At 45.2% G+C, this 16,155-nt stretch overlaps 1 protein-coding gene across 2 annotated transcripts in view; it reads right to left on the minus strand.

The window, feature by feature from the left end:
• Slc25a25 (solute carrier family 25 member 25) overlaps positions 1–15,751 on the minus strand; it is a 32,930-nt gene extending 17,179 nt beyond the window's left edge. The window contains exon 1 of one of the 2 annotated variants that reach the window (XM_040736893.1): positions 15,381–15,751. In XM_040736893.1, coding sequence (XP_040592827.1) covers positions 15,381–15,638 — 258 coding nt within the window. In that variant the 5' untranslated portion in view covers positions 15,639–15,751. The remainder of the gene's footprint in view (positions 1–15,380) is intronic. The other variant, XM_040736895.1, reaches the window with a different exon arrangement.
• Positions 15,752–16,155: the final 404 nt, after the last annotated feature.

The following is a 16,155-nucleotide window of genomic DNA, read 5'->3' on the forward strand; positions in this document are numbered from 1 at the left end:
GACGGTGTTCCAAACTGGGTGAAAGGCTTTTTTTTTTAAAGGCAGGGTTTCTCAGTGTAGCCCTCACTGTCCTGGAACCCACTCCACAGAGTCCAGGATGGCCTTGAACTCTGAGATCCATCTGCCTCAGTCTCCTACATGCTGGGATTAGAGGCATGTGCCACTACCCCACCCCCTACAATCCATCTAAGGAAGTCAGGACAGGAACCTGGAGGCTGGAGCTGGAGCAAAGGCCATGGAGTGCTACTTACTGGCTTGCTCCTCCCCATTGTCTGCTCAGCCGGCTTTCTCATAGCACCCAAGACCATCAGCCCACTAGTGACCCTGCCCACAGTGAGCAGGCCCCATTGATCATCAATCAAGAAAATGTCCTACAGGCCCATGGGCCAATTTAGTGATATTTTCTCAACTGAGCCTCAAGTGAGGTTCCCTCTTCCAAAATGCCTCTAGCCTATGGTCAAGATGACATAAAAGCTATCTTGAGCTTTTTAAAATGTGTATGGGTGTTTTGCCTGCATGATGTCTGTGTACCACCTACATGCCTAGTGCCCACAGAGGCCAGAAAGGGGTGTCAAAACCCCAGAAGTTTCAGATGATTGAGACCCACTATGTGGGTGGTGGGAACTGAATCGAGGCCCAAGAGTAGCCAGTGCTTTTAACTACTCAGCCGTCTTTCCAGACTTTTCTGTTTTTTGAGATCTGGCTAGCCTAGATCTCTCTAATGTAGACCAGGCTGGCCTCAAATCACTGATCCACTGGCTTCTGCCTTCTGAGTATTGGGACTAAAGGCGTGTGCCACCACACACAGCTAAATGTTTTCACATTTTTTGTTTTATGCATAAAGTGTATGTACATGTGTGGGCAGGCATGTGCCAAGGTATATACACGGAGGTCAGATGACAACTTGCAGGAATTGGTTCTCTTCTTCCACCTTGTGAATCCTGAGGAATCAAACGCAGGTCATCAGGCTTGATAGCTTCTGAGCCAACTTGACAGCTCAACAGCTGACTCTCTCTTTTCCAGACAGGGCTTCTCTGTGCAGCCCTGGCTGTCCTGGAACTAGTTCTGTAAACAAGGTTGGCCTCAAACTCAAGAGATCCACCTTCCTCTGCCTACTGAGTGCTGAGATTAAAAACATGTGCCACCACCACCAGGTAGTCATTCCTTTAAAAGAGTGAGCTGTGCCCAGGCACTGGTGGTACACACCGTTAGTCCCAGCACCTGGGAGGCAGAGGCAGGCAGATCTCTGAGTTTGAGGCCAGCCTGGTCTACAGAGTGAGTTCCAGTACAGTCAGGGATGCACAGAGAAACCCAGTTTCAAAAATACCATAGAAATAAAAATAAAAATCATCAATAATCTTTATTACTGATTCAGTTTTCTTTCTTTTATCCTTCTGTCCCCACCACACACATATACAACCCACCCCAAACTAAGGACTACTGAGTCTAAAGCCTCTGCTAGCAAGGGCTCTATCAATGAATTGTATCGCAGTGCTTTTTAAAGAAAACTTCATTTTCAGATGGGGTCTCTAAGCTGTTCAGGCTGCCCTCGAACTCATTCTATATATCCAGATAGGCCTTGAACCAGTCTAGAGCCAAGACCCCTAAGTAAACACATCATATATATTTGGTGTTGAGCATTGAATTTAGGGTCTTGTCCATAGAAGGCAAGTGCTCTATCTAACAAGGCACATCCCTAGCCTAACAAGTTAATCCTTTCATAAGCTTGAACCCTGTTTAAGCACAGAAAGGAAGAAGAAATGAAAGAGATAGTGATGTTTGGGGTTCCCACCTACAAAATTCACTTATGCAGTATGTATTGGCTTTTAACTGAATGGACTTCTCCATTATCATGGAGTTGAGTTACACACCAGGGCTTCCAACCAGGAAGAGGTATCAGGAACTGATTCACACCTTCCTGCCCATAACAAGAAAAAAACTAAGAATATATATAAAGCAATGTTTTCAAGCCATTGAACAGGTACAAAGGACAACACTTCCTGAGAAATGTGTAGAGATGAGGCAATTGTTGTACTACCATAGCTTCCTGCCTGGAGTTTCCAGGCTCTCATGCAGAGGAAGAGCTTGCTTGAATGGAGCTGGGCAATCTCCCAGCATTAAAGGGATGAGGCCACTACCAGAGAAGTCTGAGTTTTCAGGGGCAGGGTACCAAAGAGGAGACAGCTGCAGAGCTAGAGAGGGTCCCCTGGGAGTCACAACACACACCATTAGGTTCACAGAAATGATTCCTGATCTACCAGCCAGAGTGAAAGCTTCACAATTCAGGTTTAAGGAAGAACACTCAAGAGGGTTTAGCTTCCAACATGGGCATAGCCATTAGAAGGCACCTATCAAAGCAAGCCCTCCAATGCTCAATCTGTTTTAAATAACCACACAGAGATTAAAGCTGAAGGGTATTTTATCACACACTTTCTCTTCTCCTGCACAGGCCAGGACCAGCGATGGTTTACTGTTAGCTTCCCCAATACATTGTTAAGACACTTCCATCTTTGTTGCCTATCTAGTCCTTTCCCAGTGGTTAATACAGTCCATTTCTTATGACCAGGCATCTACATCAGAGCACTGAGGAGATCACTGGTTTCTTTGGATTACCTGTCAATTACCATAACTCCAATTTACTTCACTCGGCTTCCTGGGTTTGAGACCCACCCAACTCCAAAGCAGGGCCAGCACAGGCAGCTCCCTACACCTGCAGCCTGTACATGTCAGCAGCTTAGTAAGATGATGGTGATCATTTGCAAGAGTAACCCACACTTCAAGAACCTAGAAAACAGACTGAATGGATGAAAGTCTGTCTTAGGAAAAGATTCCAGGGAATGGATCTTGTGGTAAGCAGTCAAACGGCTCATTTCAAATCACCGGGGGAATTACCCAGGGTCGAATGCCTCACAGCACACAGGACAACCGCAGAGGGCTGTGGAAGACTCATAACAAAACTGAAAGGAGTGCCCGTGACCATGCTGACAATGCCCATCTCAATCAAAGGCTTTTCTACCTACTTAACTACCCACTACTCATCACTGCATTATGTTCATCTTTGCATAATATTCAGAACATGTACTGTCAGAGAGAAACCTGTTTTTTTTTTTTTTAATGAAAAACGAAACCAGATTTCATTTGACAGAAAGCCAAGTTGATTTGGCTGACTGATTTCATAATGAGGGCTGATTATGCCAATGAGGTCACAGGAAGGCCCCTGTCCATCAGCTAAATGGGTCAAATCTAAAGCTCTAAGGCAGTGGCTCTCAACCTTCCTAATGCTGTGACCCTTTAATACAGTTCAAAGTGTGGTAACCCACAAGAATAAAATTATTTTCATTGCTCCTTCGTAACTGTAACTCTGCTACTGTTATGAGTCATAATGTAAATATCTGATATGCAGGGTATGGGATAATGACCCCTGTGAAAGGGTAATCTGACACTTCCCCTAAGGGATTGGGACCCACAGGTAGAGAATCACTGTTCTAAGATTTTTTACTAAAACCAGAATGGAAAACAACGAAACCAGCAAAAGATACATTATGTGCAAGGAGAAAGATACGGGAGTTCAAAGTCACGTGGTCACGATTTACTATTTTAGAGGCACAACTGTAGCAGGTGAAGCTGTCTAGGCTGAGATGAATCAACCAGCTATTCAATCGTGTTCCTTACTAAGCTACCCCACGGGAACCAAAGTTTCAGGATGTAAGGCAGAGTGAACAGACCAGACCCTCCTGCCAGTGACTCAGCCCTCAATTAGAGAATGAGGAAGAGCCAGCCCTTGTCCCCCTGGCACTGCTCTGGCAGTAAAGGTGGTATCAATGGAAAGCACGGAATCCCCTAATCTGCATCTTAGGAAGGAAATGTAGAAAGCCCCTGACTGTGGCAGAGAACAAGAGGTCTACACATCAGTCTCCTGAATGGCTTGTTCCTGCTGGTGAAAAGCTAATCCCCATTGCTCAAGGTGAATGCCTGTTTAACAAAGATGTCTTTTTCTCATTTCTAAAAGAAAAAAGTGTACAAAATTAAGTGATTTTAAGCACAGGACTCTTGAGTCTTAGGACAAGAAGGAAGCCAGTCTTCATTGAAACATGTCATAATCTATGTTCTTCCAAAACCATGATCCTCATTCCAATTAGATTATCTATCAAATTTCTAAAGAGAATGTCGATATGAACCCAGGCCAGCACGTAAAATTCATATGTCTAAAATGATCAAAACCTTCCCATTCATACCCATCCTCTCTTTCTCTCTGTTGCAAGGCAAACCTGCAGGCTCAGTGGTAAGATGCTTGCTTGCCCAGTTTGCACAATGCCCTGGGATTTGATCTGATCCCCAGAGGTGCCATAAACAGTGTTTTTTGTTTCTCAAAGCCAACTTAAGGATCAAAGCTTGGGATCAGGCTAGATCAGGTAGTGCCACTTGCAGCCCCAGCACATGGAAACTATTTGAGCCAGGAATTCCCAGCCAACCGGGACAAGCCAGCAGAGTCAAACAAAACAGAGCAGTGGCAGCGCCACTGCGACTTCCCAAGACCACTTGCCGGGCACAGCTCAGGAATGCAGGCTCAAGAGCAAGGAGAGCCAGCATGTTGGCACAGCACTGGGAGACGAAGGCAGACAGGTCTGTGTACTACTCAAGGCCAGGCAGGGTAAATCGTAAGAGTCTGTCTCAGCAATAAACAAACAAATAGCAGAAGAGGAAACTTCTCAGAGACTGCCTTCTGCAGACAGCAGAGCTGCTAAGGGAAGCTGAGAGAATTCTAACAAAGACTGACTGGTGGGAGCTGGAGAGATGGCTCAGAGGTTAAGAGCACTGGTTACTCTTCCAAAGGTCCTGAGTTCAATTCCCAACAACCACATGGTGGCTCACGACCATCTGTAATGAGATCTGGTGCCTTCTTCTGGTGGGCAAGCATACATGTAGGCAGAGCACTGTATACATAATAAATATTTATCTTTTTTTTTTTTTAAAGAATGACTAGTTTTAGCTGGACGGTGGTGGTGTACACCTTTCATCCCAGCACTCGGGAGGCAGAGGCAGGCAGGTCTACAAGGGCTAGTTCCAGGACAGCCTCCAAAGTCACAGAGAAACCCTGTCTAGAACCCCCCCCCCCAAAAAAAGAATGACTGGTTTGAACCAGATCCCCTCTTGGAAACAAATCAGAGATAGATTTAATTATGGACCTATTTACTTCTCTAGTCCTATTTTCCTTTTCCTATAGGTTAGAGAAGAAGAAACTCTAATAAACAAAATAGACCTACACTGTGAAAGCAAAATGGAAAAAAGTGAATCCCACTGTGTTCTATGGGGTGCTACAGGAATGTCTCCCTCAATGCCTCTGGAGAGTCCTGGATAAGCCTTTTAACCTCCTTGGAGCAGAGTGTGAAGGCTAAACTGTACAACCGAATGCGTTCCAGATCTACTATGGGTTCAAAGTCCACCTGGAGATAGCATTACTGGCCAGCACAGGTGGCTGTGGATGACGATAATCCCAGTGCTTGGTGGAGGTGGAGACAGGAAGATTCTGAGTTCCATCCAGCCTGGGCCACATAGTGAGACCCTCAAATTAAAACAAAAATCCAAAGACTCTAAACACCTACCTACAAGTAAATATAGATGACACTAAACAAAAGCAAGAGCAGAATTTCAGAAGATGGAGATGAGCAAAAGGACAACAGAATTGGCTAAGGTGGCCACTGTCCCTAGTTTTATCCAATAGGATGGATGATTCAACTACGTCACACAACTGAAGGGGAAGGTTTAGTTAGCACAGTTTCTTCAAGTAACCTAAACTACTATCCTGGGCTAAGACTGGCTCAGTTTAAGAACACTTGCCTGGCATATACAAGGCCCAGGGTTTGATCCCCAGCAAGACACAAAACTAACCTCCTCTGCTGTTTTTCACCACCGGCATTTCAGTGGTTTTAGATAGAATTTTCTCAAGCACAAAGGGATTTGGGTTTCAGTAAAAATTCTAACTCTGGGGGTGGAGGGAAGCTGGAAGAAGTTAAGACAAGGGGTGGATGGAGTAATGAGGAACCTTCAGGGACCAGCAGGACCACCAGGGACAGCAGGCACCTCCTTCTCTATTGCTCCAGTGGAGAATGACTCACCTCCTCCTTCCTGGAAACCCAGACAAAAGGGAGAAGGCATCAGGCAGCTCAGCAGGCCTGCCTGCCTTATTCATTCGTTTATGTATTGCTTTAAAGGAAAGCGCACGTTTAGAATGAGCTTTGTTCTTCAGGGTCTTGTCTTTACTGTTCAGCTCTTCTCTGTCCCACACACTGGAGCAGCGCTTACCTTCTGAGGTGCTTCCTCAGCATGGTCAAAGGCCTTAACATGCTCAACTGGATTATGCACAGTTGTGTCAATGTCATAAGCTGAAAGACGACATTGTAAAGTTTTTCATCTGTTTTCATACATAGTGGCCTTGAACTTGCAATTGAACCTAGTGCAATATTGTGAAAGTTTTAAGGGCAAGTTCCTATCTACAGGAGGAAGGAGACTGTGCTGAACTAAATTGGGCAGAATCAAAATAGTGGGTTCTGCTACTGACTTGGCCCACGAATGTAAAACAGTACTGGCTAAGACAGGCGCTGGTGGCACACGCCTTTAATTCCAGCACTCAGGTGGCAGAGGGAGGTAGAGCTCTGTGAGTTCACAGCCATCCTGGTCTACAGAGCAAGTTCCAGGACAGTCTCCAACGCCACAGAGAAACTGTTTCCAAACCTCTCCCCCCCAAAAAAGAAACATTTGGATGGACACACACACTTATAAACAGTAATTCTAGTCCTTCACTTTAATCTTCCCAAAGCTCACAAGCCCAGACTTCTTTCCTGGAACCCATACCTGCTTCCAAGCTACTTTAGCTTGGAGATGAGCCTAGTCTCTACTGCCACACTCCTTACTACTGATATCCAAACTGCACCTTTCACTCTGCACCTAAGCAAACCGGAGGCAGACCCATTCAGCCAATTTGGGACATTATGTTTTTAGACAATCCACAGGAGGAGACTTACCTGGTATGCATCAGACCCAGTATGGTGGCTCATACCTACAGTCCCTGCTATTTGGAAGGCAGAGGACAACTGCCAGTCTGGGCAACTTAGTAGAACCCAATCTGATACTTCTTCTGGCCTCCACCAGCACCAGCAGGCACATGGTACACTCATGTACGTACATATATACATACATACATATATATGTACAGTAAGTAAGCAAACATACACATTAAACAAAAATAAACCTGAAGAAGATTTTAATTCTCATCATAAAAAAAAATTGAAGTCTAGCCAGGTAATTTATATAGGCAAGGACAGTGCCTGCCCTAGGCAGGTGGGTCTGGGCTATATAAGAAAGTAGCTGCTGAGTGTTGGTGGCGCATGCCTTTAATCCCAGCACTCGGGAGACAGAGGCAGGCGGATCTCTGAAAGTTCAAGACCAGCCTGGACTACCAAGCGAGTTCCAGGACAGCCTCCAAAGCCACAGAGAAACCCTGTCTCGAAAAACAAAAAAACAAAAAAACAAAAAAAAAAAAAAAAAAAAAAAAACCAAAAGAAGAAAGTAGCTGAACTGGGCAAGCCAGAGGAAGAGGCCAGCAAGCCTCTGTGCTCTGTGTCAGTTCTTGCCTCCAGGTCCCTGATTTGACTTCCCTCAATGATGGTCTGTTCCTAAGAAGCACAAACCAAATAAATCCTTTTTTTCCCCAAGTTGGTCTTAGTGTTTTCACAGCAACAGAATAGAACCCAAAAATCTAAAAGAAAAAATTCCCACATTTTTAAAAGACTTATTTATTTATTTCATGTGCTCTGTCTGCAAGTATGCCTTCATGCCAGAAGGCATCAGATCCCACTATAGATGGTTGTGAACTACCACGTGGTTGCTGGGAACTGAACTCAGGACCTCTAGAAGAGCAGCCAGTGCTCTTAACCTCTGAGCTATCTCTCCAGCCCAATTTCCACATTTCTTAAAAGTGGCTCAGTGGTTAAGAGCACTGACTGCTCTTCCAGAAGACCTGGGTTCAGTTCCCAGCATCCACATGGCAGCTAACAACTGTCCGTAATTCCAAGATCTGACAACCTCACACAGACACATATGCAGGCAAAACACCAATGCACATAAAATATAAATAATAATTTAAAAAACTGGACAAAATCTGGAAACACAGGGCACACACATACATTGAGTCATACAACCAGCATCTGAAATGTGAGATTCAAACGTATTCTTGGAAAGGGCGGACCTCCTGGCCACGGTCCTGCAGCTAGCAAACAAGCTATAGAAACATCTGAGTCCAGGTCATATGCCACACAGATCAACTATTTAAAGTGCACAATTGGGAGCTAGAGATTTGGCTCCGCTGTTTACAAAGGATGCACAAAGCTCTGGTCTAATCCCTAGCACTGAATTAACTAGGTGTGGTGGCCTATTTCTGCCCTCCTAGCACGATGGAGGCAGGAAGTTCAAGAGGTTAAGGTCATCATCAGCTAGACTTAAATTCAAGGACAACCAGGATATACAAGAGAACCCAACCCTTTGAAATAAAGTAGTTTTTGGAATCTCTATAGGTGTGTTCATAGTCATTTTTTAACCTGAAGACATTTTACCATTCTAGAAGAAACACTAAGCCGAGCGTTAGTGGCGCACACCTTTAATCCCAGCACTCGGGAGGCAGAGGTAGGTGAATCTCTGTGAGTTCCAGGCCAGCCTGGTCTACAGACAGCCTCCAAAACAATACAGGGAAACTCTGTCTCGAAAAAACAAAAAAACAAAAAAACAAAAACAAAAAAAAAAAAAAAAGAAGAAGAAACCTTATCATCCTTCCCACAGTTCCACCTCTCCTCCAGGATTAGAACACCAGTACCTATGGATAATCCTACTCAAGATTTTATATAGACAAGCCATTAAAATGCATGTTCTTCCCTTGCCTGGCTTCTTTGTCTTGGCTGAGTAATACTATACTATTAACTACCAGGAAGCCATAAATTGAATGTAAAGTGTATTATGTGAAATGTTTGTGTGAGCACCTACAGCTTTTGGCAGGATCAGCAGACATCATGAGAAGTTAACACAACTTTCCCAATTTTTATATGTGTGTTAGGGTAGAGGTCAACAAGGTCTCATACTATGTACCCCAGGCTGGTTTCAGATTAGCAATCTTCCTGTCTCAGACTCCTAAACTCTGGGATTACAGGTGTACACAACCAAGGCTGGTGGTTTTCAACATTTTTATTACATTTTTAGTCAGTATACAAAATAATGAGTTTCATTTTGACATTTTCATATAAGGATATTAGCTTCTGGATTCCTAAAGGGCTCCTGCAAGAGTGCTCATTTGTTCTTGAAGGCAGTTTTCAGCATGTGAATAGCTGATGTAAGACTATAGGTCTCAGTTAACAAACTAACAGGATCCAGGTTACAGGTTAGATGACAATCCTTGAAGGATGCTACAAGGAAGATACTACTTCAAGTGGAAAGCTGAAGAGTAATTGCATGACTTTGATGGTCAGTGACTCTTTCAATTCCCAAAGTTCTAAACCAGGTGTGGTGGCACATGTCTTTAATCCCAGCACTTGGGAGGCAGAGGCAGATAGATGGATTTCTGTGAGTTCAAGGCCAGCCTGGTCTACATAGTTAATTCTAGCACAGCCAGGGCTACAAGAGAGTAACCATGTCCTGAAAGAAAGGAAAAAAAAAAAAACAATTCTAATCAATGGGTACATTTCTATGCACTTAGTGTAATGACATCAGCCTTATACCAATAGTTTTGCCCACTGATTTTAGCCACAGCTGTATTTAGCTGGACTACTATAAATGAATTCCAGCAGACTCTGAAAAAGGGATGCATCTGTGAAGCACTACTTTTCCAGACAGACTAGGTTGCATTCTCATTGCTTTGGTCCATCTTTCCAAGTATCAGCCTAGGAGTACTAATTTGCAGGCAAGGACTCAATATGCACCTCAAGCTACCCTTGAACTCTCAACCCTTTCAATTAGCCTCCATAGTACTACTATGCCTAGTTTCAAATATATACCCACTTTTCAAATTGTCCCCATCATCACAAATTTAAGCCAATAATCAATTTGGCAACAATATAGCACAATTAACTTAATAGATACACTCAGTCTAATCTTTTTCTAATGAGCCATTACATTATTCCCAATGATGCCTGTTCCCTTTCCAAGGCAAAGGCTCTTCCTTAGCTGGGCATAAAACTCACTGTACCTGTAGCACTCTGAGACAGAGTCCTGAGAATAGATACATGTTTTGAGCCAGTGAGAACTACAAGAGATCCTGTCTTCACCCAAAGGGGGCTGGGGGTGGGGGGAGACTAGGAATGTACCTCAGTTGGTAATGTGCTTGCCTAATGTGCACAAAGCCCTGAACCAGGCAGGGTGGCACATACCTGTGACCCCAACACTCAAGGGTCAGAAGTTAGAATCAGCAACATAGCAAGGTCAAGACTACCCTGGTGCACACCTTTAATCCTAGCACTAGGCAGGCAGAGGCAGGAGGATCTCTGTGAGTTCAAGGCCAGCCTGATCTACAAGAGCTAGTTCCAGGACAGCCTCCAAAGCCACAGAGAAACCCTGTCTGGAAAAACCAAAAAGTAAGCCCTTTTCTTCTATAGGCAAGCCTATCTTATCTAAATCTGTCTAGTTTTAGCAATGTGAAGAAAGTAGGAAGTTTAGGGATGTTTCAACAGTAGCAATCCTTTATTTGATGATTTTGAGTCAACAGAGATTGCCTCCTGTGTATACTACAGGTCAGAGAAAGATACAGGGCAGAGGGAGCTCTTGCTCTCTGACAGGGATGCTTGGCATAACCTTGAAAGCTGTACTTTGGAAGCACCATAGTTGGTTCTGAATGGGCATTTGGGGCTGTGGATAAGGCTCAAGGGTATGTTGCTTGTTTAGGTTGCACAAGACCCTGGGTTTGACCTCCCTGGCACTGGGGAGGTCTCAACTTTCTCAAGTTCTCCCCAAAGTCCAGGTTTGGATCTCCCTTCATTGAAGATGAGAGGAGTGTGTCTTGGACTCAAGTGATCTTGCTGTCTAGCCACTCTCCTAACCTGAAGCCATGCTACCACTAAAGGCATCATTTTGGATGGCTTTTTCTTCCTTTGTAAAATGATATAAAATTATGTTACTGTTGTGCTTGTTTTTGTAGAACTCAAACTGTGCACACAAGTCTCTAGATCAGCAAACAATATAGCATCTAGAATGTTCTGAATGAAACTCTTGTCCTATGAGAGCTTACAAGTATTTTTAAGTGTTTTTTAAATTTTAATTTATTTTTATTTTATGTGTATTAATGTTTTTCCTATATGTATGTCTGTGTGAGGGTGTTGGATCTCCTGGAACTGGAGTTAGACAGTTGTGAGCTGCCATGTGGGTGCTGGGAATTGAACCTAGGTCCTCTGAAAAGCAGCCAGTGCTCTTAACTGCTGAGCCATCTCTCCAGCCTGAGCTCACAAGTCTTATCTAGAGAGAAGCACAACTGTTCACAAGTAAAACAAACTGTCTTCTTCCCCTACGTGGCTGCCAAGTCCTAACCTATGTTTTAAACTTGTTTTAAGACATAAATTTTGTTTGGTCACATGAAAATGCCTGAAAAAGTCAATGCTATAATTAGCTCAGGCTGAGTGTCATCTCCCAAAGCCACTACCAATGACATCATCTTTTAATTCTTTAATAAACCCTTCCCTTCCTTTTGTACCAAGACGGCTTCTTCCTCGCATGTCCCATACAAAGAAAATTTCCTTGGCTGGCTGCCATGAATTTTTCAACCCATTTCCATTTTAAGTAATTTTTCTGTCTCAGTCTCTTCTGGAACAAAGGCAGAAGGCAAAACTTGCTGGTTTATTTTTAAAAGAGAACTTCGCTTCAAACTGTTATGAGCTAGCAAGAGGCTTTGTGGAGTCACATGACCCCAGTTCACGACATCTGCTGATAAGAGCTCACAGCTGATTCCTGTGAAAACCTCTACCTCAGAGCAGTTTCCCATGGGCCACAGGAAGCAGCTTCCAACTGCACCATGTTTGTCAAGGCTTATCCCACAGCAGGCACCCACTTCTACCCACAGGGCCCCCAAGTCCTTTGGCTCTTACCAGTTATATAAAAACAATAGTGCTGCCTTTTCCTTTAGACAGCTGATAGTAATGAATTCAACAGGAAGTGGGGGGTGTGTGCACAAGGTGAGGTGTCTTGCTATGGCCTAGTTATTTACAGGAAGAACATTTTTCTTTCTAATGTTTAAATGTTTCCCCAGATGCAATAAACTAACAAAGTGGGTCATTTCTAATCTTTCTCAAAGCTGTATAACAAGCAAGTTGTTCAAGGCTGGAAGAGAGGGAAGGAGAAAAATAAAAAAAAGTATTAATGAAATACATATGAAGAAGCCCCAATGACTCATATTGCTTGGTATGCTAACTTAAAATATTTTTAAAGCTAGAAGAGAACAGAGTTAAAAAAAAAAGAAGATAACAGAGTTAATATTAAATTCATACCTCAAATTAACATATATATATAACCCAGGTGGTAGTGTCACATGCCTTTAATTCCAGCACTCAGGAGGCAGAGGCAGAGGCAAGTTTGAAACCAGCCTAGTCTACATAGTGAGTTGAGTTGCAGGACAGCCATGTCTACAGAGAGAAACCCTGTCTCAAAAAACAAAACAAAACAAAACAAAAAACTTAAGATATTCCTCTCCTTCCCACTCTTGGGAGTTCTGACTTCCTAATAAATCTATGTTCAATCTGCTTTAAAAAAAGTTTCATGTCATAGAACTTAGGTTAGTCAAAGAGTCAAATATTGTGGAGTCAAAGTAACCAAAGAGCTAAACCCCCTTAGATTAACCAAAAGGTTTCTTTTACCTTCGTGGTGACTCCTAGCTACAGTCCAACATGAAGGGGTGGGGCAGACAGACAGAGACACTAAGATAGAAAGATGTATGTGCATTTGAGGTCAGCCTGTGCTACATATTGAGTTCCGAGCCTGAGCTACCAGACTAGAAAATGTCACAAACTGGCTTTCTCTTAGCACTGGAAAATTGTCACTCTCTCCTTATTTGCCTTTACTCAAAAATCACTGCCAAAAAAATGGATTAGGATCAATGTCAATGTGCTGTAAATGCCACAACACTGTGACTCCTGTAGAGTCACAAATCTTGGTGTAAACATGGAACACACCCCCACTGCCAGCCGTCCTCAATATGCCTATACCTAAGAGCAGGCCCAGGCTGCACTGACCCCTCGGGTGTCAGTTTGCTATCCTATCTTCAAAAAATGACCTTTATGTGAGTTCGAGGCGGGGCTGGACAGATAGCCTCTGAAAAACACAGAGAAACCTTGTCTCGTAAAAACCAAAAAAAAAAAAAAAAAAAAAAAAAAAAGACCTTTAATCCCAGCACTTGGGAAGCAGAGGCAGTCAGATCTCTGTGAGTTCAAGGTCAGCCTGGTCTATTTACATAGTGAGTTCCAGACAGCCACATAATAAGATCCTATCTCATAAACACCAAAACATACCAACAAACAAAAACAGAAAGAAAAATGATTTATTCATCAGATGTATATGGGAAAATATCTAGCTCATAACACTATTCTTAATAAAACTTTTTTTTTTTTTTTGGTTTTATGAGACAGGGTTTCTCTGTATTGTTTTGGAGGCTGTCAGTCCAGCCTGGCCTCGAACTCACAGAGATCCGCCTGCCTCTGCCTCCCGAGTGCTGGGATTAAAGGCGTGCGCCACCACTGCCCGGCTATAAAACGTTTTTAGAAGTTGGTTTTATTTTTTTTTTTTAAGATTTACTTATGCACAGCTGCATGTAAAGAGGAGGGCATCAGATCCAGTTATAGATGGTTGTGAGCCACCATGTGGTTTCTGGGAATTGAACTCAGGTCCTCTGGAAGAGCAGCCAGTGCTCTTAACTGCCAAGCCATCTCTCCAGCCTCTAAAACTAACTTTTTAAAAAACGTTTTGTTGTTGTTGTTGTTCTTTTTAAAGTCAAGAGTATTGTGAGTTCAAGGCCAACCTGGTTACATAGAGAAACCTTATCTTTAAATTTCTTGGGCTTAACAAAAGTTTTCTACATTACACAGTGCTGTCAAGTAGGTTAAATATCTTGGATATTGATCCAAGACTATCTTGGACATGATACCTTCTGTGTGGCCACGCAAGCAACCAACTGTCATGATTCACTGCCACCTTACCAGGCTTTCTTCATACTTGACTAGGAGATTTAATTACTGTGCATACAAATGAAACAAACACGAACTCTGGAAAGAAACAGGTTACTAGGCAGACTGCTCAGCAGAACCTAGCAGACTGCATACCAGGCTGGGCCACAATAATGATGGTAAAGGGCAGCCACAACTAATAATAGTCAAACTGAAAAACAACCATGAAACAGAAAGGGAAAAAAGGCCACTGGTCAGGCAGGACTCCTTGTGCAGGAACGACAGCATTTCTGTTTTTTTGCAGACCCAGTGATGGCCCTTTCTCCGCCCCTGTCTCCTGGATTTGGCCCACCCCACTCCAGTCAACTATACCCTTAGATGTAGTTCCAGCACTCAGGAGACAGAGACAGGCAGATCTCTGTCAGTTCAAGGCCAGGCTGGTCTACCAGAACGAGTTCCAGGGCAGCTAGGGATACACAGAGAAAGAAACCCCCTCTCAAAAAAAGCACAAAACAAAACAAAAAAAAGAGAGAATCTTCCTTCAGATTCTTTAACGTATCTACACTCCCAGCTGGAACAGCAGTGAGGGGCTGGGCCTACGCCATAAGACTGACTGACTGTGCAGCCCTCTCCACCACCACATCCACACAGATCTGCCTAGAACCCCAGTTCCCATTTTTTCTTCCCCACAACACCCACAAGTTTCTGCGAGCAACCAGATCAGGGGCCCCGGTGGCATGGAAACGACAGGGAGAAAAAGAGTGGGTGAGGCGCCAATAAGAATGGATGGGTAGGAGCCTGGGTGTGGGGGCAGGGCTGGCACCAACTTGGCCTTGAGGTCCGGAAGGCATTCTTGAGATTTATCCTTCTGCCCTAATGGAAGTAGGAGCAAGAAGGGGCTTTCTGCCCCTCAAAGACACCCAACGGTGGCCACTCGTACCCACAACGAGCTTTTCTCCCCCACTTGAGGAGCCCCACGCTCAACACGGGGTGAGTGTCCTTTCCATCTGTCAGTCAAGGCACAGAATGCCCCAACACCAACGGCTCCGCTTAGCCCTAGCAGCGTCCACCCAAACCCGACAACTCCAGAGGGTCGCCCGAGAGGCCCTGGAGTCCTGACCCGTCCCCCGCGGCACGGGTCTCTCTCTCCAGGACCTCCCGGATCCTCGCCACCCGCGCGGACGGCGCACGCGAGCTTACCCGGAGCTCGCCCTCCGTGCGGTGCAGTCCCAGGCGCCGCAACCCCACCGCCAGGTCGTTGACACAGAGGCCGCCGTCGCGGTTGACGTCGAGTGTTTGGAAGAGGCTCCACAGGCGCAGCCGGTGGTCGGGGCCGCCACAGACGGTGCCACCGCACGGGTCCCCTACGGAAGCCGGCGACGAGGCGGACGACGAGGCGGCGGCGGCGGCGTCCGTCGGCGGGGAGGCCACGCAGCGGCACAACACACTGCTCACCATCGGGCGCGAGGCGGGGGGCGCCGGACGCGGGGCTGAGGGCGGCAGGCAGGCGACCGGAGCGAGGGAGGAAACACGCCGGCTTCCCTCAGACGGCGAGCGCGGGCTTCCAGAAGCCGGCAGGCTGGAGGGAGGGGCCGCTTCCGGGAGCCCCGCCCCGCCGCGCGCCCAGGCGCTGGCCGCGCCCCCTGGCACACTGCCCGCCAATCGCAGGCGGGGATGGCGACGCCCGGATCAATGAGGAGGCGGGGCCACCACGCTGGCTCTGAGTCGATTCAAACTGAGAGAGGCGGGGATTGGCTGAATCTGGGTAATAGGCGAGCAGAAGGCCCTGTGTCCAGTTCCCATTCAGAAACGCTATTTGGATTGCGGAATGAGGCTGGAAGGAGCGGCTGTGTACGGAGAGATCGTAGCTATCCGTGGAATTGAGATTTGTGTGAGGGCAACTGTAGGCTGAAGTTAGAAGGCACACTTAGCACCATTGAGTAAAATGAAAATTCGATGGACTGACGACTCAAGA

Source organism: Mesocricetus auratus, unplaced genomic scaffold (assembly GCF_017639785.1).
Source record: "Mesocricetus auratus isolate SY011 unplaced genomic scaffold, BCM_Maur_2.0 Super-Scaffold_100172, whole genome shotgun sequence".
NCBI lineage: Eukaryota > Metazoa > Chordata > Mammalia > Rodentia > Cricetidae > Mesocricetus > Mesocricetus auratus.